Source organism: Oncorhynchus gorbuscha, unplaced genomic scaffold (genome assembly GCF_021184085.1).
Source record: "Oncorhynchus gorbuscha isolate QuinsamMale2020 ecotype Even-year unplaced genomic scaffold, OgorEven_v1.0 Un_scaffold_1581, whole genome shotgun sequence".
Classification (NCBI taxonomy): domain Eukaryota; kingdom Metazoa; phylum Chordata; class Actinopteri; order Salmoniformes; family Salmonidae; genus Oncorhynchus; species Oncorhynchus gorbuscha.
This window is the reverse complement of record NW_025746316.1, coordinates 58,351-77,594: the sequence shown is the minus strand read 5'-3', so window position 1 is coordinate 77,594 and position 19,244 is coordinate 58,351. Positions and strand designations below refer to the sequence as shown.

Below are 19,244 nucleotides of genomic sequence, written 5' to 3'. Positions count from 1 at the left end.
TTCATTCTTTACATGACTGAGCACAGACATGATTCAAACTCATTTTCTATCATAGACACTCATGCAACCGCGGCAGCAGTGAGGGAGAAGGGGACGACACGGGAGACACAGGAGGAGGAGGACGGGAGGGGGGAGACACAGGAGGAGGAGGACGGGAGGGGGAGACACAGGAGGAGGAGGACGGGAGGGGGAGACACAGGAGGAGGAGGGGGACGGGAGTTGGAGACACAGTAGGAGGACGGGAGGGGGAGACACAGTAGGAGGACGGGAGGGGGAGACACAGTAGGAGGAGGACGGGAGGGGGAGACACAGGAGGAGGAGGAAAGAAAGGAGGAGACACAGGAGTAGGAGGACGGAAAGGGGGAGACACAGGAGGAGGAGGACAGAAAGGGGGAGACACAGGAGGAGGAGGACAGAAAGGGGGAGACACAGGAGGAGGAGGACGGGAGGGGGAGACACAGGAGGAGGAGGACGGGAGGGGGAGACACAGGAGAAGGAGGACGGGAGGGGGAGACAGTAGGAGGAGGACGGGAGGGGGAGACACAGTAGGAGGAGGACGGGAGGGGGAGACACAGTAGGAGGAGGACGGGAGGGGGAGACACAGTAGGAGGAGGACGGGAGGGGGAGGACAGGAGAAGGAGGACGGGAGGGGGGGGGAGACACAGGAGGAGGAGGACGGAAAGGGGGAGACACAGGAGGAGGAGGACGGAAAGGGGGGACACAGGAGGAGGAGGACGGAAAGGGGGAGACACAGGAGGAGGAGGACGGGAGGGGGAGACACAGGAGGAGGAGGACGGGAGGGGGGGGAGACACAGGAGGAGGAGGACGGAAAGGGGGAGACACAGGAGGAGGAGACAGGAGAAGGAGGACGGGAGGGGGAGACACAGTAGGAGGAGGACGGGAGGGGGAGACACAGTAGGAGGAGGACGGGAGGGGGAGGACAGGAGAAGGAGGACGGGAGGGGGGAGACACAGGAGGAGGAGGACGGAAAGGGGGAGACACAGGAGGAAGAGGACGGAAAGGGGGAGACACAGGAGGAGGAGGACGGAAAGGGGAGACAGGAGGAGGAGGACGGAAAGGGGGAGGAGGACAGGAGGGGGAGACACAGGAGGAGGAGGACGGGAGGGGGAGACACAGGAGGAGGAGGACGGAAAGGGGGAGACACAGGAGGAGGAGGACGGAAAGGGGGAGACACAGGAGGGGAGAGACACAGTAGGAGGAGGACGGGAGGGGAGAGACACAGTAGGAGGAGGACGGAAAGGGGGACACAGTAGGAGGAGGACGGGAGGGGGAGACACAGTAGGAGGAGGAGGACGGGAGGGGAGACACAGGAGGAGGAGGGCGGGAGGGGGAGACACAGTAGGAGGAGGACGGGAGGGGGAGACACAGGAGGAGGAGGACGGAAAGGGGGGGGGACACAGGAGGAGGAGGACGGGAGGGGAGACACAGGCGAGGAGGACGGAGGGAGCGGATAAGGACCCCCAGCTGTGAGGGGGACAGCCGGTGAGGGTGAAAAGAGAGGGGACAGTGTGGACCGGACAGCATATTTAGCACTTGGCCCAGTGGACAGAGGTGCACAGGGGACAGAGGTGCACAGGGGACAGAGGTGCACAGGGGACAGAGGTGCACAGGGGACAGAGGTGCACAGGGGACAGAGGTGCACAGGGGACAGAGGTGCACAGGGGACAGAGGTGCACAGGGGACAGAGGTGCACAGGGGACAGAGGTGCACAGGGGACAGAGGTGCACAGGGGACAGAGGTGCACAGGGGACAGAGGTGCACAGGGGACAGAGGTGCACAGGGGACAGAGGTGCACAGGGGACAGAGGTGCACAGGGGACAGAGGTGCACAGGGGACAGAGGTGCACAGGGGACAGAGGTGCACAGGGGACAGAGGTGCACAGGGGACAGAGGTGCACAGGGGACAGAGGTGCACAGGGGACAGAGGTGCACAGGGGACAGAGGTGCACAGGGGACAGAGCAGGTGGCTGATAGGAGAGAGCGGTGGGAGGGGAGAGTTGACAGACGGCACCAAGGAGGATCTGTGTACACTAACCCGGCACAGGAGAGGAGATACGTTCCAGAGAGATCTACTCTCAATTACAGAGCTGGAGGAGGAAAATCATCTCCCAGCCTCAGAGAGCGATATTCACAGAACAGCACGGTCAAACTGGGCCGTTTCTATGGAAGGGAATACTTGCTTTGGCACCTCTGTGAGGCAGCTTTTGTAAGAAATGATAGGATTGTTTAGGATGCTGATGGACCACATGCTGACACAGGGAAGAATTAAATGATGGAAACTGTAAATAAGCAAAGGGCATATGATGGATATTTACATACACTCTTCAGGGAATATGAACTTTCCACATTCACTGTTTGTGTAGCTGTAAACAGAGCACTGAACTCTCTCCTTTCATGAGAAGAAGCCACCATGGTGTAATGTAGGGGGAAAGGGCTGCAAGCCTGGCAGCTGTAGCCAATAACCTATTGTACCTCACAAAGGCAGTAGGAATCATTAAAACAGCCCTTTCATGTCATGGGATAAGAGTGCTCTCTCTGACGTCCTGCTGAGGGCAGGCGAGTGTGTCAGACCATCTGCTTTACTGACTGATCCCAAACAAAAACAAGTTTTAAGTCACAAGACACCCCTTGCTGATCTCCCTTGTTGAGCAATTATTTGAGATATGCATAAAGCTGCAGGTCATCATTATTTCTGACTTCGTGCCGTCCAACGGGGAGAAGAGAACACTGTTTGGAGGGAGCTATCTGACCGACACCCCAATTTATGCTAATCCATTAACCAACCTGCTCAGGATTAATGGGACAATTCACACGTGTTAAATCTGGTTACCTACAGAAATGCAGTTCTGCGGTTAGTTTGATAGCTACTGTAGATATCTGTAGGTGGATGTGCTGGTTGTTGGAATCATGAGGTACGGTGCTTCTTGATTTGGCAGAGAAACAGCACTTTTAAAAGCAGGATGGAGAATAAAAACATCACCAGCCCCAGATGAGTATGTTTCCCTTTCCCCCACATGGGCGTTTTCATACACACAGTCCTATTTTTAGGACCTGAATCTATTCTGGTGTCTGGTGGTGTTGTCTTTGTTTCTGTCCCTACCTCTCCCTCCCCCTGGAGGTTTTGGATTGTCTTTGTTTCTGTCCCTACCTCTCCCTCTCCCTGGAGGTTTTGGATTGTCTTTGTTTCTGTCCCTACCTCTCCCTGGAGGTTTTGGATTGTCTTTGTTTCTGTCCCTACCTCTCCCTGGAGGTTTTGGATTGTCTTTGTTTCTGTCCCTACCTCTCCCTCTCCCTGGAGGTTTTGGATTGTCTTTGTTTCTGTCCCTACCTCTCCCTGGAGGTTTTGCATTGTCTTTGTTTCTGTCCCTACCTCTCCCTCTCCCTGGAGGTTTTGGATTGTCTTTGTTTCTGTCCCTACCTCTCCCTCGCCCTGGAGGTTTTGGATTGTCTTTGTTTCTGTCCCTACCTCTCCCTGGAGGTTTTGCATTGTCTTTGTTTCTGTCCCTACCTCTCCCTCTCCCTGGAGGTTTTGGATTGTCTTTGTTTCTGTCCCTACCTCTCCCTGGAGGTTTTGCATTGTCTTTGTTTCTGTCCCTACCTCTCCCTCTCCCTGGAGGTTTTGCATTGTCTTTGTTTCTGTCCCTACCTCTCCCTCTCCCTGGAGGTTTTGCATTGTCTTTGTTTCTGTCCCTACCTCTCCCTCTCCCTGGAGGTTTTGGATTGTCTTTGTTTCTGTCCCTACCTCTCCCTCTCCCTGGAGGTTTTGGATTGTCTTTGTTTCTGTCCCTACCTCTCCCTGGAGGTTTTGCATTGTCTTTGTTTCTGTCCCTACCTCTCCCTCTCCCTGGAGGTTTTGGGTTGTCTTTGTTTCTGTCCCTACCTCTCCCTCTCCCTGGAGGTTTTGCATTGTCTTTGTTTCTGTCCCTACCTCTCCCTGGAGGTTTTGCATTGTCTTTGTTTCTGTCCCTACCTCTCCCTCTCCCTGGAGGTTTTGCATTGTCTTTGTTTCTGTCCCTACCTCTCCCTCTCCCTGGAGGTTTTGGATTGTCTTTGTTTCTGTCCCTACCTCTCCCTGGAGGTTTTGCATTGTCTTTGTTTCTGTCCCTACCTCTCCCTCTCCCTGGAGGTTTTGGGTTGTCTTTGTTTCTGTCCCTACCTCTCCCTCTCCCTGGAGGTTTTGCATTGTCTTTGTTTCTGTCCCTACCTCTCCCTGGAGGTTTTGCATTGTCTTTGTTTCTGTCCCTACCTCTCCCTCTCCCTGGAGGTTTTGCATTGTCTTTGTTTCTGTCCCTACCTCTCCCTCTCCCTGGAGGTTTTGGATTGTCTTTGTTTCTGTCCCTACCTCTCCCTCTCCCTGGAGGTTTTGCATTGTCTTTGTTTCTGTCCCTATCTCTCCCTGGAGGTTTTGGATTGTCTTTGTTTCTGTCCCTACCTCTCCCTGGAGGTTTTGGGTTGTCTTTGTTTCTGTCCCTACCTCTCCCTGGAGGTTTTGGATTGTCTTTGTCCCTACCTCTCCCTCTCCCTGGAGGTTTTGGATTGTCTTTGTTTCTGTCCCTACCTCTCCCTCGAGGTTTTGGATTGTCTTTGTTTCTGTCCCTACCTCTCCCTCTCCCTGGAGGTTTTGGATTGTCTTTGTTTCTGTCCCTACCTCTCCCTGGAGGTTTTGGATTGTCTTTGTTTCTGTCCCTACCTCTCCCTGGAGGTTTTGGATTGTCTTTGTTTCTGTCCCTACCTCTCCCTGGAGGTTTTGGATTGTCTTTGTTTCTGTCCCTACCTCTCCCTGGAGGTTTTAGATTGTCTTTGTTTCTGTCCCTACCTCTCCCTGGAGGTTTTAGATTGTCTTTGTTTCTGTCCCTACCTCTCCCTCTCCCTGGAGGTTTTGGATTGTCTTTGTTTCTGTCCCTACCTCTCCCTCTCCCTGGAGGTTTTGGATTGTCTTTGTTTCTGTCCCTACCTCTCCCTGGAGGTTTTAGATTGTCTTTGTTTCTGTCCCTACCTCTCCCTCTCACTGGAGGTTTTGGATTGTCTTTGTTTCTGTCCCTACCTCTCCCTGGAGGTTTTGGATTGTCTTTGTTTCTGTCCCTACCTCTCCCTCTCCCTGGAGGTTTTGGATTGTCTTTGTTTCTGTCCCTACCTCTCCCTGGAGGTTTTGGATTGTCTTTGTTTCTGTCCCTACCTCTCCCTGGAGGTTTTGGATTGTCTTTGTTTCTGTCCCTACCTCTCCCTGGAGGTTTTGGATTGTCTTTGTTTCTGTCCCTACCTCTCCCTGGAGGTTGTGGATTGTCTTTGTTTCTGTCCCTACCTCTCCCTGGAGGTTGTGGATTGTCTTTGTTTCTGTCCCTACCTCTCCCTCGAGGTTTTGGATTGTCTTTGTTTCTGTCCCTACCTCTCCCTCTCCCTGGAGGTTTTGGGTTGTCTTTGTTTCTGTCCCTACCTCTCCCTCTCCCTGGAGGTTTTGGATTGTCTTTGTTTCTGTCCCTACCTCTCCCTGGAGGTTTTGGATTGTCTTTGTTTCTGTCCCTACCTCTCCCTCTCCCTGGAGGTTTTGGATTGTCTTTGTTTCTGTCCCTACCTCTCCCTGGAGGTTTTGGATTGTCTTTGTTTCTGTCCCTACCTCTCCCTGGAGGTTTTGGATTGTCTTTGTTTCTGTCCCTACCTCTCCCTCTCCCTGGAGGTTTTGGATTGTCTTTGTTTCTGTCCCTACCTCTCCCTGGAGGTTTTGGATTGTCTTTGTTTCTGTCCCTACCTCTCCCTGGAGGTTTTGGATTGTCTTTGTTTCTGTCCCTACCTCTCCCTCGAGGTTTTGGATTGTCTTTGTTTCTGTCCCTACCTCTCCCTCTCCCTGGAGGTTTTGGGTTGTCTTTGTTTCTGTCCCTACCTCTCCCTCTCCCTGGAGGTTTTGGATTGTCTTTGTTTCTGTCCCTACCTCTCCCTGGAGGTTTTGGATTGTCTTTGTTTCTGTCCCTACCTCTCCCTCTCCCTGGAGGTTTTGGATTGTCTTTGTTTCTGTCCCTACCTCTCCCTGGAGGTTTTGGATTGTCTTTGTTTCTGTCCCTACCTCTCCCTGGAGGTTTTGGATTGTCTTTGTTTCTGTCCCTACCTCTCCCTCTCCCTGGAGGTTTTGGGTTGTCTTTGTTTCTGTCCCTACCTCTCCCTCTCCCTGGAGGTTTTGGGTTGTCTTTGTTTCTGTCCCTACCTCTCCCTCTCCCTGGAGGTTTTGGGTTGTCTTTGTTTCTGTCCCTACCTCTCCCTGGAGGTTTTGGATTGTCTTTGTTTCTGTCCCTCCCTCTCCCTGGAGGTTTTGGATTGTCTTTGTTTCTGTCCCTACCTCTCCCTCTCCCTGGAGGTTTTGGATTGTCTTTGTTTCTGTCCCTACCTCTCCCTCTCCCTGGAGGTTTTGGATTGTCTTTGTTTCTGTCCCTACCTCTCCCTGGAGGTTTTGGATTGTCTTTGTTTCTGTCCCTACCTCTCCCTGGAGGTTTTGGATTGTCTTTGTTTCTGTCCCTACCTCTCCCTCTCCCTGGAGGTTTTGGATTGTCTTTGTTTCTGTCCCTACCTCTCCCTGGAGGTTTTGGATTGTCTTTGTTTCTGTCCCTACCTCTCCCTGGAGGTTTTGGATTGTCTTTGTTTCTGTCCCTACCTCTCCCTGGAGGTTTTGGATTGTCTTTGTTTCTGTCCCTACCTCTCCCTCTCCCTGGAGGTTTTGGATTGTCTTTGTTTCTGTCCCTACCTCTCCCTCTCCCTGGAGGTTTTGGATTGTCTTTGTTTCTGTCCCTACCTCTCCCTCTCCCTGGAGGTTTTGGATTGTCTTTGTCCCTACCTCTCCCTCTCCCTGGAGGTTTTGGGTTGTCTTTGTTTCTGTCCCTACCTCTCCCTCTCCCTGGAGGTTTTGGGTTGTCTTTGTTTCTGTCCCTACCTCTCCCTGGAGGTTTTGGATTGTCTTTGTCCCTACCTCTCCCTCTCCCTGGAGGTTTTGGGTTGTCTTTGTTTCTGTCCCTACCTCTCCTTGGAGGTTTTGGATTGTCTTTGTCCCTACCTCTCCCTCTCCCTGGAAGTTTTGGATCGTCTTTGTCCCTACCTCTCCCTGGAGGTTTTGGATTGTCTTTGTCCCTACCTCTCCCTGGAGGTTTTGGGTTGTCTTTGTTTCTGTCCCTACCTCTCCCTCTCCCTGGAGGTTTTGGGTTGTCTTTGTTTCTATCCCTACCTCTCCCTCTCCCTGGAGGTTTTGGGTTGTCTTTGTTTCTGTCCCTACCTCTCCCTCTCCCTGGAGGTTTTGGGTTGTCTTTGTTTCTGTCCCTACCTCTCCCTCTCCCTGGAGGTTTTGGGTTGTCTTTGTTTCTGTCCCTACCTCTCCCTCTCCCTGGAGGTTTTGGATTGTCTTTGTCCCTACCTCTCCCTCTCCCTGGAGGTTTTGGGTTGTCTTTGTTTCTGTCCCTACCTCTCCCTCTCCCTGGAGGTTTTGGGTTGTCTTTGTTTCTGTCCCTACCTCTCCCTGGAGGTTTTGGATTGTCTTTGTCCCTACCTCTCCCTCTCCCTGGAGGTTTTGGGTTGTCTTTGTTTCTGTCCCTACCTCTCCTTGGAGGTTTTGGATTGTCTTTGTCCCTACCTCTCCCTCTCCCTGGAAGTTTTGGATCGTCTTTGTCCCTACCTCTCCCTGGAGGTTTTGGATTGTCTTTGTCCCTACCTCTCCCTGGAGGTTTTGGGTTGTCTTTGTTTCTGTCCCTACCTCTCCCTCTCCCTGGAGGTTTTGGGTTGTCTTTGTTTCTATCCCTACCTCTCCCTCTCCCTGGAGGTTTTGGGTTGTCTTTGTTTCTGTCCCTACCTCTCCCTCTCCCTGGAGGTTTTGGGTTGTCTTTGTTTCTGTCCCTACCTCTCCCTCTCCCTGGAGGTTTTGGGTTGTCTTTGTTTCTGTCCCTACCTCTCCCTCTCCCTGGAGGTTTTGGGTTGTCTTTGATTCTGTCCCTACCTCTCCCTCTCCCTGGAGGTTTTGGATTGTCTTTGTTTCTGTCCCTACCTCTCCCTCTCCCTGGAGGTTTTGGGTTGTCTTTGATTCTGTCCCTACCTCTCCCTCTCCCTGGAGGTTTTGGATTGTCTTTGTTTCTGTCCCTACCGCTCCCTGGAGGTTTTGGATTGTCTTTGTTTCTGTCCCTACCTCTCCCTGGAGGTTTTGGATTGTCTTTGTTTCTGTCCCTACCTCTCCCTGGAGGTTTTAGATTGTCTTTGTTTCTGTCCCTACCTCTCCCTGGAGGTTTTGGATTGTCTTTGTTTCTGTCCCTACCTCTCCCTGGAGGTTTTGGATTGTCTTTGTTTCTGTCCCTACCTCTCCCTCTCCCTCTCCCTGGAGGTTTTGGGTTGTCTTTGTTTCTGTCCCTACCCCTACCTCTCCCTGGAGGTTTTGGATTGTCTTTGTTTCTGTCCCTACCTCTCCCTCTCCCTGGAGGTTTTGGATTGTCTTTGTTTCTGTCCCTACCTCTCCCTCTCCCTGGAGGTTTTGGATTGTCTTTGTCCCTACCTCTCCCTCTCCCTGGAGGTTTTGGGTTGTCTTTGTTTCTGTCCCTACCTCTCCCTCTCCCTGGAGGTTTTGGGTTGTCTTTGTTTCTGTCCCTACCTCTCCCTGGAGGTTTTGGATTGTCTTTGTCCCTACCTCTCCCTCTCCCTGGAGGTTTTGGGTTGTCTTTGTTTCTGTCCCTACCTCTCCTTGGAGGTTTTGGATTGTCTTTGTCCCTACCTCTCCCTCTCCCTGGAAGTTTTGGATCGTCTTTGTCCCTACCTCTCCCTGGAGGTTTTGGATTGTCTTTGTCCCTACCTCTCCCTGGAGGTTTTGGGTTGTCTTTGTTTCTGTCCCTACCTCTCCCTCTCCCTGGAGGTTTTGGGTTGTCTTTGTTTCTATCCCTACCTCTCCCTCTCCCTGGAGGTTTTGGGTTGTCTTTGTTTCTGTCCCTACCTCTCCCTCTCCCTGGAGGTTTTGGGTTGTCTTTGTTTCTGTCCCTACCTCTCCCTCTCCCTGGAGGTTTTGGGTTGTCTTTGTTTCTGTCCCTACCTCTCCCTCTCCCTGGAGGTTTTGGGTTGTCTTTGATTCTGTCCCTACCTCTCCCTCTCCCTGGAGGTTTTGGATTGTCTTTGTTTCTGTCCCTACCTCTCCCTCTCCCTGGAGGTTTTGGGTTGTCTTTGATTCTGTCCCTACCTCTCCCTCTCCCTGGAGGTTTTGGATTGTCTTTGTTTCTGTCCCTACCGCTCCCTGGAGGTTTTGGATTGTCTTTGTTTCTGTCCCTACCTCTCCCTGGAGGTTTTGGATTGTCTTTGTTTCTGTCCCTACCTCTCCCTGGAGGTTTTAGATTGTCTTTGTTTCTGTCCCTACCTCTCCCTGGAGGTTTTGGATTGTCTTTGTTTCTGTCCCTACCTCTCCCTGGAGGTTTTGGATTGTCTTTGTTTCTGTCCCTACCTCTCCCTCTCCCTCTCCCTGGAGGTTTTGGGTTGTCTTTGTTTCTGTCCCTACCCCTACCTCTCCCTGGAGGTTTTGGATTGTCTTTGTTTCTGTCCCTACCTCTCCCTCTCCCTGGAGGTTTTGGATTGTCTTTGTTTCTGTCCCTACCTCTCCCTCTCCCTGGAGGTTTTGGATTGTCTTTGTTTCTGTCCCTACCTCTCCCTCTCCCTGGAGGTTTTGGGTTGTCTTTGTTTCTGTCCCTACCCCTCCCTCTCCCTGGAGGTTTTGGATTGTCTTTGTTTCTGTCCCTACCTCTCCCTCCCCCTGGAGGTTTTGGATTGTCTTTGTTTCTGTCCCTACCTCTCCCTCTCCCTGGAGGTTTTGGATTGTCTTTGTTTCTGTCCCTACCTCTCCCTGGAGGTTTTGGATTGTCTTTGTTTCTGTCCCTACCTCTCCCTCGAGGTTTTGGATTGTCTTTGTTTCTGTCCCTACCTCTCCCTCTCCCTCTCCCTGGAGGTTTTGGGTTGTCTTTGTTTCTGTCCCTACCTCTCCCTCTCCCTGGAGGTTTTGGGTTGTCTTTGTTTCTGTCCCTACCTCTCCCTCTCCCTGGAGGTTTTGGATTGTCTTTGTTTCTGTCCCTACCTCTCCCTCTCCCTGGAGGTTTTGGATTGTCTTTGTTTCTGTCCCTACCTCTCCCTCTCCCTCTCCCTGGAGGTTTTGGGTTGTCTTTGTTTCTGTCCCTACCTCTCCCTCTCCCTGGAGGTTTTGGGTTGTCTTTGTTTCTGTCCCTACCTCTCCCTGGAGGTTTTGGATCGTCTTTGTTTCTGTCCCTACCTCTCCCTGGAGGTTTTGGATTGTCTTTGTTTCTGTCCCTACCTCTCCCTCTCCCTGGAGGTTTTGGATTGTCTTTGTTTCTGTCCCTACCTCTCCCTGCACGTTTTGGGTCGTCTTTGTTCTTGTCCCACTCTCTTTGCTCATCATACTCTTTGGGCATGCTTCTTAGATTTGCTCAATATTCCCATTGTCTACTGTATTCTAGGCTCTACTTATGTCCAGTGTCCAGCCATGTGTTTGAGTAAATCTGATGTACCCCAAAACACCCATCAATACTACTACAACCAAGCTCCCCAAGATCGAACACTGGCTTCTATCTAGAACCCTGTCCATTCGGTTCCCCTCCCAACATACCGTGCTCTAGGATGATGAGCTGAGCGCTGGACTGCATGTTCCCTGCATCGTTCTCTGCCAGACACTGGTAGAAGCCCTCGTCAGACTTGACCAGACCCAGCACCTGCAGGTTGTGGTCATTCTGCGGGTCAGAGAGAGAGAGAGAGATCGAGACAGAGATCGAGAGAGAGAGAGAGAGAGAGGTCAATAACATCAGGTGGTGGAGGGGGAAATAGGTCAATGTCTCGAGGTGGAGACTGTGTGAGATCAATATGGTGATTGACCGACCACTCGTAAATCAAAGACAACATCAGTTGAGCATCTAGCTGAAGTTATGCTTGTTAAAGCGATTGGTTAAGAGGTATCAGACTGTAGAAAGTCACTATAAGTTCCCCTCAGTAAAGATCAGAAGCTGAACTACAGGTTTTACGTCACACATCCTAATGACATTTTACAACAAACTTACAATGATTTTGAAGTAGTCGCTGGGAATGACAGCGTCTCCGTTTTTGACCCATTTGACGGTGGGGGCGGGGGAACCTGTGACCTCACACTGAAACATGATGTCCATGGACTCGTGGGCGTAGATGTTGGCCGGCCTCTTCAGGAACTCTGGAGGAACTGCAACATACAGCAGGGGAGAGGTGTGTCAGAGTGTCTGTGTGTGTGTGGGGATGTCAGAGTGTCTGTGTGTGTGTGTCTGTGTCTGTGTCTGTGTCTGTGTGTGTGTGTCATGCGTGTGTATGGGGGTGCATGCATGTGTGTGGGGGGTGCATACGTGTGTGTGTGTGGGAGGGGGCGTGCAAGTGTGTGGGGGGTGCATGCGTGTGTGTGGGGGTGCATACGTGTGTGTGTGTGGGGGTGCATGAGTGTGTGTGGGGGTGCATGCGTGTGTATGGGGGTGCATGCGTGTGTGTGGGGGGTGCATATGTGTGTGTGTGTGTGTGGGGGGGCGTGCGTGTGTGTGGGGGGTGCGTGCGTGTGTGGGGGGTGCGTGTGTGTGTGTGTGTGTGGGGGGTGCGTGGTTGTGTTTCTGTGGGTGTGCCTGTGTGGGGGTATCCCCGGGTCTCTCCTATTTTCAGTTCGCTGCAGCTAGTGACTGGAACGAGCTGCAACAAACACTCAAACTGGACAGTTTAATCTCAATCTCTCATTCACAGACTCCATCATGGACACCCTTACTGATAGGCTGCTTTGTGTGATGTGTTGTCTCAACCTTCTTGCCCTTTGTGCTGTTGTCTGTGCCCAATGTTTGTACCATGTTTTATGCTGCTGCCATGTTGTGTTGCTACCATGTTGTTGCCGTGTGTTGCTACCACGCTATGTTGTTGTATTAGGTCTCTACGATATGTTGTCTCTTGCCATGATGTGTTTAGTACAATGATTATTGTTTTTTTAATCCCAGCCCCCGTCCCCAAAGGCCCTCATTGTAAATACAAATTTGTTCTTAACTGACTTGCCCAGTTAAATAAACGTTCATTAAAATAAATAAATAAAACGGTGTGTGTGGGTGTGTAGAACGGTCTACTGAGAAATAATTTAATGTGAGATGACCTATCATGTTCTCCTCTTGTAATGTGAAGGGTAACGCTCCATAACAGGCTGTTAAACAACACTGTAGCGTGTTCCCAGCTGCAGGCTGTGATAGAACAGTTAGTGAGAACTGGAAAATCAAATGGAATCACATAACATCACGCTTCACTGAAAACATGGACGGTCGAGACGGAGGAAGAGACAACGCAGGGACTCATAGCTAAATCCCATCGCCTATAGTACCCAGTCTCTTTCCATTTCAGCTCCGCCCAGTCTCTCTCCATTTCAGCTGCGCCCAGTCTCTCTCCATTTCAGCTCCGCCCAGTCTCTCTCCATTTCAGCTCCGCCCAGTCTCTTTCCATTTAAGCTCCGCCCAGTCTCTCTCCATTTCACCTCCGCCCAGTCTCTCTCCATTTCACCTCCGCCCAGTCTCTCTCCATTTCACCTCCGCCCAGTCTCTCTCCATTTCAGCTCCGCCCAGTCCCTCTCCATTTCAGCTCCGCCCAGTCCCTCTCCATTTCAGCTCCGCCCAGTCCCTCTCCATTTCAGCTCCGCCCAGTCCCTCTCCATTTCAGCTCCGCCCAGTCCCTCTCCATTTCAGCTCCGCCCAGTCCCTCTCCATTTCAGCTCCGCCCAGTCCCTCTCCATTTCAGCTCCGCCCAGTCTCTCTCCATTTCAGCTCCGCCCAGTCTCTCTCCATTTCAGCTCCGCCCAGTCTCTCTCCATTTCAGCTCCGCCCAGTCTCTTTCCATTTCAGCTCCGCCCAGTCTCTCTCCATTTCAGCTCCGCCCAGTCTCTCTCCATTTCAGCTCCGCCCAGTCTCTCTCCATTTCACCTCCGCCCAGTCCCTCTCCATTTCACCTCCGCCCAGTCCCTCTCCATTTCACCTCCGCCCAGTCCCTCTCCATTTCAGCTCCGCCCAGTCCCTCTCCATTTCAGCTCCGCCCAGTCCCTCTCCATTTCAGCTCCGCCCAGTCTCTCTCCATTTCAGCTCCGCCCAGTCGCTTTCCATTTCAGCTCCGCCCAGTCTCTCTCCATTTCAGCTCCGCCCAGTCGCTTTCCATTTCAGCTCCGCCCAGTCGCTTTCCATTTCAGCTCCGCCCAGTCGCTTTCCATTTCAGCTCCGCCCAGTCGCTTTCCATTTCAGCTCCGCCCAGTCTCTTTCCATTTCAGCTCCGCCCAGTCTCTCTCCATTTCAGCTCCGCCCAGTCTCTCTCCATTTCACCTCCGCCCAGTCTCTCTCCATTTCAGCTCCGCCCAGTCCCTCTCCATTTCAGCTCCGCCCAGTCCCTCTCCATTTCAGCTCCGCCCAGTCCCTCTCCATTTCAGCTCCGCCCAGTCCCTCTCCATTTCAGCTCCGCCCAGTCCCTCTCCATTTCAGCTCCGCCCAGTCCCTCTCCATTTCAGCTCCGCCCAGTCCCTCTCCATTTCAGCTCCGCCCAGTCCCTCTCCATTTCAGCTCCGCCCAGTCCCTCTCCATTTCAGCTCCGCCCAGTCCCTCTCCATTTCAGCTCCGCCCAGTCCCTCTCCATTTCAGCTCCGCCCAGTCCCTCTCCATTTCAGCTCCGCCCAGTCCTCTCCATTTCAGCTCCGCCCAGTCCCTCTCCATTTCAGCCCCGCCCAGTCCCTTTCAGCTCCGCCCAGTCTCTTTCCATTTCAGCTCCGCCCAGTCCCTTTCCATTTCAGCTCCGCCCAGTCCCTTTCCATTTCAGCTCCGCCCAGTCCCTTTCCATTTCAGCTCCGCCCAGTCGCTTTCCATTTCAGCTCCGCCCAGTCGCTTTCCATTTCAGCTCCGCCCAGTCTCTTTCCATTTCAGCTCCGCCCAGTCTCTCTCCATTTCAGCTCCGCCCAGTCTCTCTCCATTTCAGCTCCGCCCAGTCTCTCTCCATTTCACCTCCGCCCAGTCTCTCTCCATTTCAGCTCCGCCCAGTCTCTCTCCATTTCAGCTCCGCCCAGTCTCTCTCCATTTCACCTCCGCCCAGTCCCTCTCCATTTCAGCTCCGCCCAGTCCCTCTCCATTTCAGCTCCGCCCAGTCCCTCTCCATTTCAGCTCCGCCCAGTCCCTCTCCATTTCAGCTCCGCCCAGTCCCTCTCCATTTCAGCTCCGCCCAGTCCCTCTCCATTTCAGCTCCGCCCAGTCCCTCTCCATTTCAGCTCCGCCCAGTCCCTCTCCATTTCAGCTCCGCCCAGTCCCTCTCCATTTCAGCTCCGCCCAGTCCCTCTCCATTTCAGCTCCGCCCAGTCCCTCTCCATTTCAGCCCCGCCCAGTCCCTTTCAGCTCCGCCCAGTCTCTTTCCATTTCAGCTCCGCCCAGTCCCTTTCCATTTCAGCTCCGCCCAGTCCCTTTCCATTTCAGCTCCGCCCAGTCCCTTTCCATTTCAGCTCCGCCCAGTCCCTTTCCATTTCAGCTCCGCCCAGTCCCTCTCCATTTCAGCTCCGCCCAGTCCCTTTCCATTTCAGCTCCGCCCAGTCCCTCTCCATTTCAGCTCCGCCCAGTCTCTCTCCATTTCAGCTCCGCCCAGTCTCTCTCCATTTCAGCTCCGCCCAGTCTCTCTCCATTTCAGCTCCGCCCAGTCTCTCTCCATTTCAGCTCCGCCCAGTCCCTCTCCATTTCAGCTCCGCCCAGTCCCTCTCCATTTCAGCTCCGCCCAGTCCCTCTCCATTTCAGCTCCGCCCAGTCCCTCTCCATTTCAGCCCCGCCCAGTCCCTTTCAGCTCCGCCCAGTCTCTTTCCATTTCAGCTCCGCCCAGTCTCTTTCCATTTCAGCTCCGCCCAGTCTCTTTCCATTTCAGTTCCGCCCAGTCTCTCTCCATTTCAGCTCCGCCCAGTCTCTTTCCATTTCAGTTCCGCCCAGTCTCTCTCCATTTCAGCTCCGCCCAGTCTCTCTCCATTTCAGTTCCGCCCAGTCTCTCTCCATTTCAGCTCCGCCCAGTCTCTCTCCATTTCAGCTCCGCCCAGTCTCTTTCCATTTCAGCTCCGCCCAGTCTCTTTCCATTTCAGCTCCGCCCAGTCCCTTTCAGCTCCAGCCAGTCTCTTTCCATTTCAGCTCCAGCCAGTCCCTCTCCATTTCAGCTCCAGCCAGTCCCTCTCCATTTCAGCTCCGCCCAGTCCCTCTCCATTTCAGCTCCGCCCAGTCCCTCTCCATTTCAGCTCCGCCCAGTCCCTCTCCATTTCAGCTCCGCCCAGTCCCTCTCCATTTCAGCTCCGCCCAGTCCCTCTCCATTTCAGCTCCGCCCAGTCCCTCTCCATTTCAGCTCCGCCCAGTCCCTCTCCATTTCAGCTCCGCCCAGTCCCTCTCCATTTCAGCTCCGCCCAGTCCCTTTCCATTTCAGCTCCAGCCAGTCTCTTTCCATTTCAGCTCCAGCCAGTCTCTTTCCATTTCAGCTCCAGCCAGTCTCTTTCCATTTCAGCTCCAGCCAGTCTCTTTCCATTTCAGCTCCAGCCAGTCTCTTTCCATTTCAGCTCCAGCCAGTCTCTTTCCATTTCAGCTCCAGCCAGTCTCTTTCCATCCTTACTTGCCAGTGAAGGTAGAACAAACTATTTGAAAACGGAACAACTTTGGCTTCAACTTCCCCTGAACCTTTAACTAAACGGCAATCCTTAAGACCTGTTATCCAACCAGGAAAACACAAAGCAATGTCCTCGTCTCTACCTCCATCTTCCCTGTAGACTTTTTATAACAAAGCATCTCAAAGTAGTTCAAATCTGCCTAGAATTATCCCTGTGTCTCATCCTATGGAGAGTTGTGTACAGATGGAGTTCTACCCCAGACCAGGGTAATGAGGGCAGGGTCAACTTATTTGATCGTCTGTGGAGATAAATGGCCTCATCCATCTCTCCTGTAACAAGGTCATGCAGAGCGCTGTGTCTCAGCCGTGTCCTTTACAGTGTAATTGGAGTGTGGCTCTGAGGAGGCTGACTGTGTGTGTGTAGGATTGTGTGTGTGTGTGTGTGTGTGTGCCCGAGTGTGTGTAAGTCGGATTGTATGTGTGTATGGGGGGGGGCAGCTCAGTGCTCTGATAAGATGTGACCTCCGTAACCAAGGTATAATAGCGGTGTTGTTGGTCAGTAGGGTTGTGTGTGTGTGTGTGGGGGGGGTGGAGGAGGCTCAGTGCTCTGATAAGACCTGACCTCTGTAGCCAAGGTATAATAGCTGTGTTGTTGGCGAGGAGCATCGTGTCAAACCTCTGTATCAGCCTTCACAGCTCTCCAATAGCATCCCATTCACATGTGGACCACAGACTGATTGTGGTTAACAGTTGGGTGGATATGGTCCTTTCTACTCTTGGGGAACAGAGGATGGGTTCAACAGCGTAATCAGCAAGGTTATCTGTTCTATAATATGATCATTTAGCAGGCCCTCTTATCCAGAGCAACTTACAGCTAATAGCCTACAGGTAATTCAGTCGTGGTTTAAATCAGTTTTACCCATAACTCTAATTAAACTCCATCCTCCAACCATCTGAGCAATGATCTGAGTGGCACCCTGTAGTCTAACTGGAATATATAAGGTTCTGAGTGGCACCCTGTAGTCTAACTGGAATATATAAGGCTCTGAGTGGCACCCTGTAGTCAAACTGGAATATTTAAGGTTCTGTGTGGCACCCTGTAGTCTAACTGGAATATATAAGGTTCTGAGTGGCACCCCGTAGCCTTACTGGAATATATAAGGTTCTGAGTGGGACCCTGTAGTCTAACTGGAATATATAAGGCTCTGAGTGGGACCCTGTAGTCTAACTGGAATATTTAAGGTTCTGAGTGGCACCCTGTAGTCTAACTGGAATATATAAGGTTCTGATTGGCACCCTGTAGTCTAACTGGAATATATAAGGTTCTGAGTGGCACCCTGTAGTCTAACTGGAATATATAAGGTTCTGATTGGCACCCTGTAGTCTAACTGGAATATATAAGGTTCTGAGTGGCACCCCGTAGTCTAACTGGAATATATAAGGTTCTGAGTGGCACCCTGTCGTCTAACTGGGATATATAAGGTTCTGAGTGGCACCCCGTAGTCTAACTGGAATATATAAGGTTCTGAGTGGCACCCCGTAGTCTAACTGGAATATATAAGGCTCTGAGTGGCACCCTGTAGTCTAACTGGAATATATAAGGTTCTGAGTGGCACCCCGTAGTCTAACTGGAAAATATAAGGTTCTGAGTGGCACCCTGTCGTCTAACTGGGATATATAAGCTTCTGAGTGGCACCCTGTCGGCTAACTGGGATATATAAGGTTCTGAGTGGCACCCTGTCGGCTAACTGGGATATATAAGGTTCTGAGTGGCACCCTGTTGGCTAACTGGGATATATAAGGTTCTGAGTGGCACCCTGTCAGCTAACTGGGATATATAAGCTTCTGAGTGGCACACCCTGTCGTCTAACTGGGATATATACGGTTCTGAGTGGCACCCTGTCCCTGTCGGCTAACTGGGATATAAGGTTCTGAGTGGCACCCTGTCCCTGTCGGCTAACTGGGATATATAAGGTTCTGAGTGGCACCCTGTCCCTGTCGGCTAACTGGGATATATAAAGTTCTGAGTGGCACCCTGTCCCTGTCGGCTAACTGGGATATATAAGGTTCTGAGTGGCACCCTGTCCCTGTCGTCTAACTGGGATATATAAGGTTCTGAGTGGCACCCTGTCCCTGTCGGCTAACTGGGATATATAAGCTTCTGAGTGGCACCCTGTCCCTGTCGGCTAACTGGGATATATAAGGTTCTGAGTGGCACCCTGTCGGCTAACTGGGATATATAAGGTTCTGAGTGGCACCCTGTCCCTGTCGGCTAACTGGGATATATAAGCTTCTGAGTGGCACCCTGTCCCTGTCGGCTAACTGGGATATATAAGGTTCTGAGTGGCACCCTGTCGGCTAACTGGGATATATAAGCTTCTGAGTGGCACCCTGTCCCTGTCTGCTAACTGGGATATATAAGGTTCTGAGTGGCACCCTGTCCCTGTCGGCTAACTGGGATATATAAGCTTCTGAGTGGCACCCTGTCCCTGTCGGCTAACTGGGATATATACGCTTCTGAGTGGCACCCTGTCCCTGTCGGCTAACTGGGATATATAAGGTTCTGATTGGCACCCTGTAGTCTAACTGGAATATATAAGGTTCTGAGTGGCACCCCGTAGTCTAACTGGAATATATAAGGTTCTGAGTGGCACCCTGTCGTCTAACTGGGATATATAAGGTTCTGAGTGGCACCCCGTAGTCTAACTGGAATATATAAGGTTCTGAGTGGCACCCCGTAGTCTAACTGGAATATATAAGGCTCTGAGTGGCACCCTGTAGTCTAACTGGAATATATAAGGTTCTGAGTGGCACCCCGTAGTCTAACTGGAAAATATAAGGTTCTGAGTGGCACCCTGTCGTCTAACTGGGATATATAAGCTTCTGAGTGGCACCCTGTCGGCTAACTGGGATATATAAGGTTCTGAGTGGCACCCTGTCGGCTAACTGGGATATATAAGGTTCTGAGTGGCACCCTGTCGGCTAACTGGGATATATAAGGTTCTGAGTGGCACCCTGTCAGCTAACTGGGATATATAAGCTTCTGAGTGGCACACCCTGTCGTCTAACTGGGATATATACGGTTCTGAGTGGCACCCTGTCCCTGTCGGCTAACTGGGATATAAGGTTCTGAGTGGCACCCTGTCCCTGTCGGCTAACTGGGATATATAAGGTTCTGAGTGGCACCCTGTCCCTGTCGGCTAACTGGGATATATAAAGTTCTGAGTGGCACCCTGTCCCTGTCGGCTAACTGGGATATATAAGGTTCTGAGTGGCACCCTGTCCCTGTCGTCTAACTGGGATATATAAGGTTCTGAGTGGCACCCTGTCCCTGTCGGCTAACTGGGATATATAAGGTTCTGAGTGGCACCCTGTCGGCTAACTGGGATATATAAGGTTCTGAGTGGCACCCTGTCAGCTAACTGGGATATATAAGCTTCTGAGTGGCACACCCTGTCGTCTAACTGGGATATATACGGTTCTGAGTGGCACCCTGTCCCTGTCGGCTAACTGGGATATAAGGTTCTGAGTGGCACCCTGTCCCTGTCGGCTAACTGGGATATATAAGGTTCTGAGTGGCACCCTGTCCCT

General features: G+C 52.0%; 1 protein-coding gene across 1 annotated transcript in view; it reads right to left on the bottom strand.

Annotated features, from left to right (window-relative positions):
* Positions 1 to 19,244, bottom strand: part of LOC124023307 (neogenin-like) — a 117,031-nt gene that overhangs the window by 49,043 nt on the left and 48,744 nt on the right. The window contains 2 exon segments of the mRNA XM_046337819.1: positions 10,633 to 10,753; positions 11,078 to 11,232. Of these exon segments, the coding sequence (XP_046193775.1) occupies positions 10,633 to 10,753; positions 11,078 to 11,232 (276 nt within the window).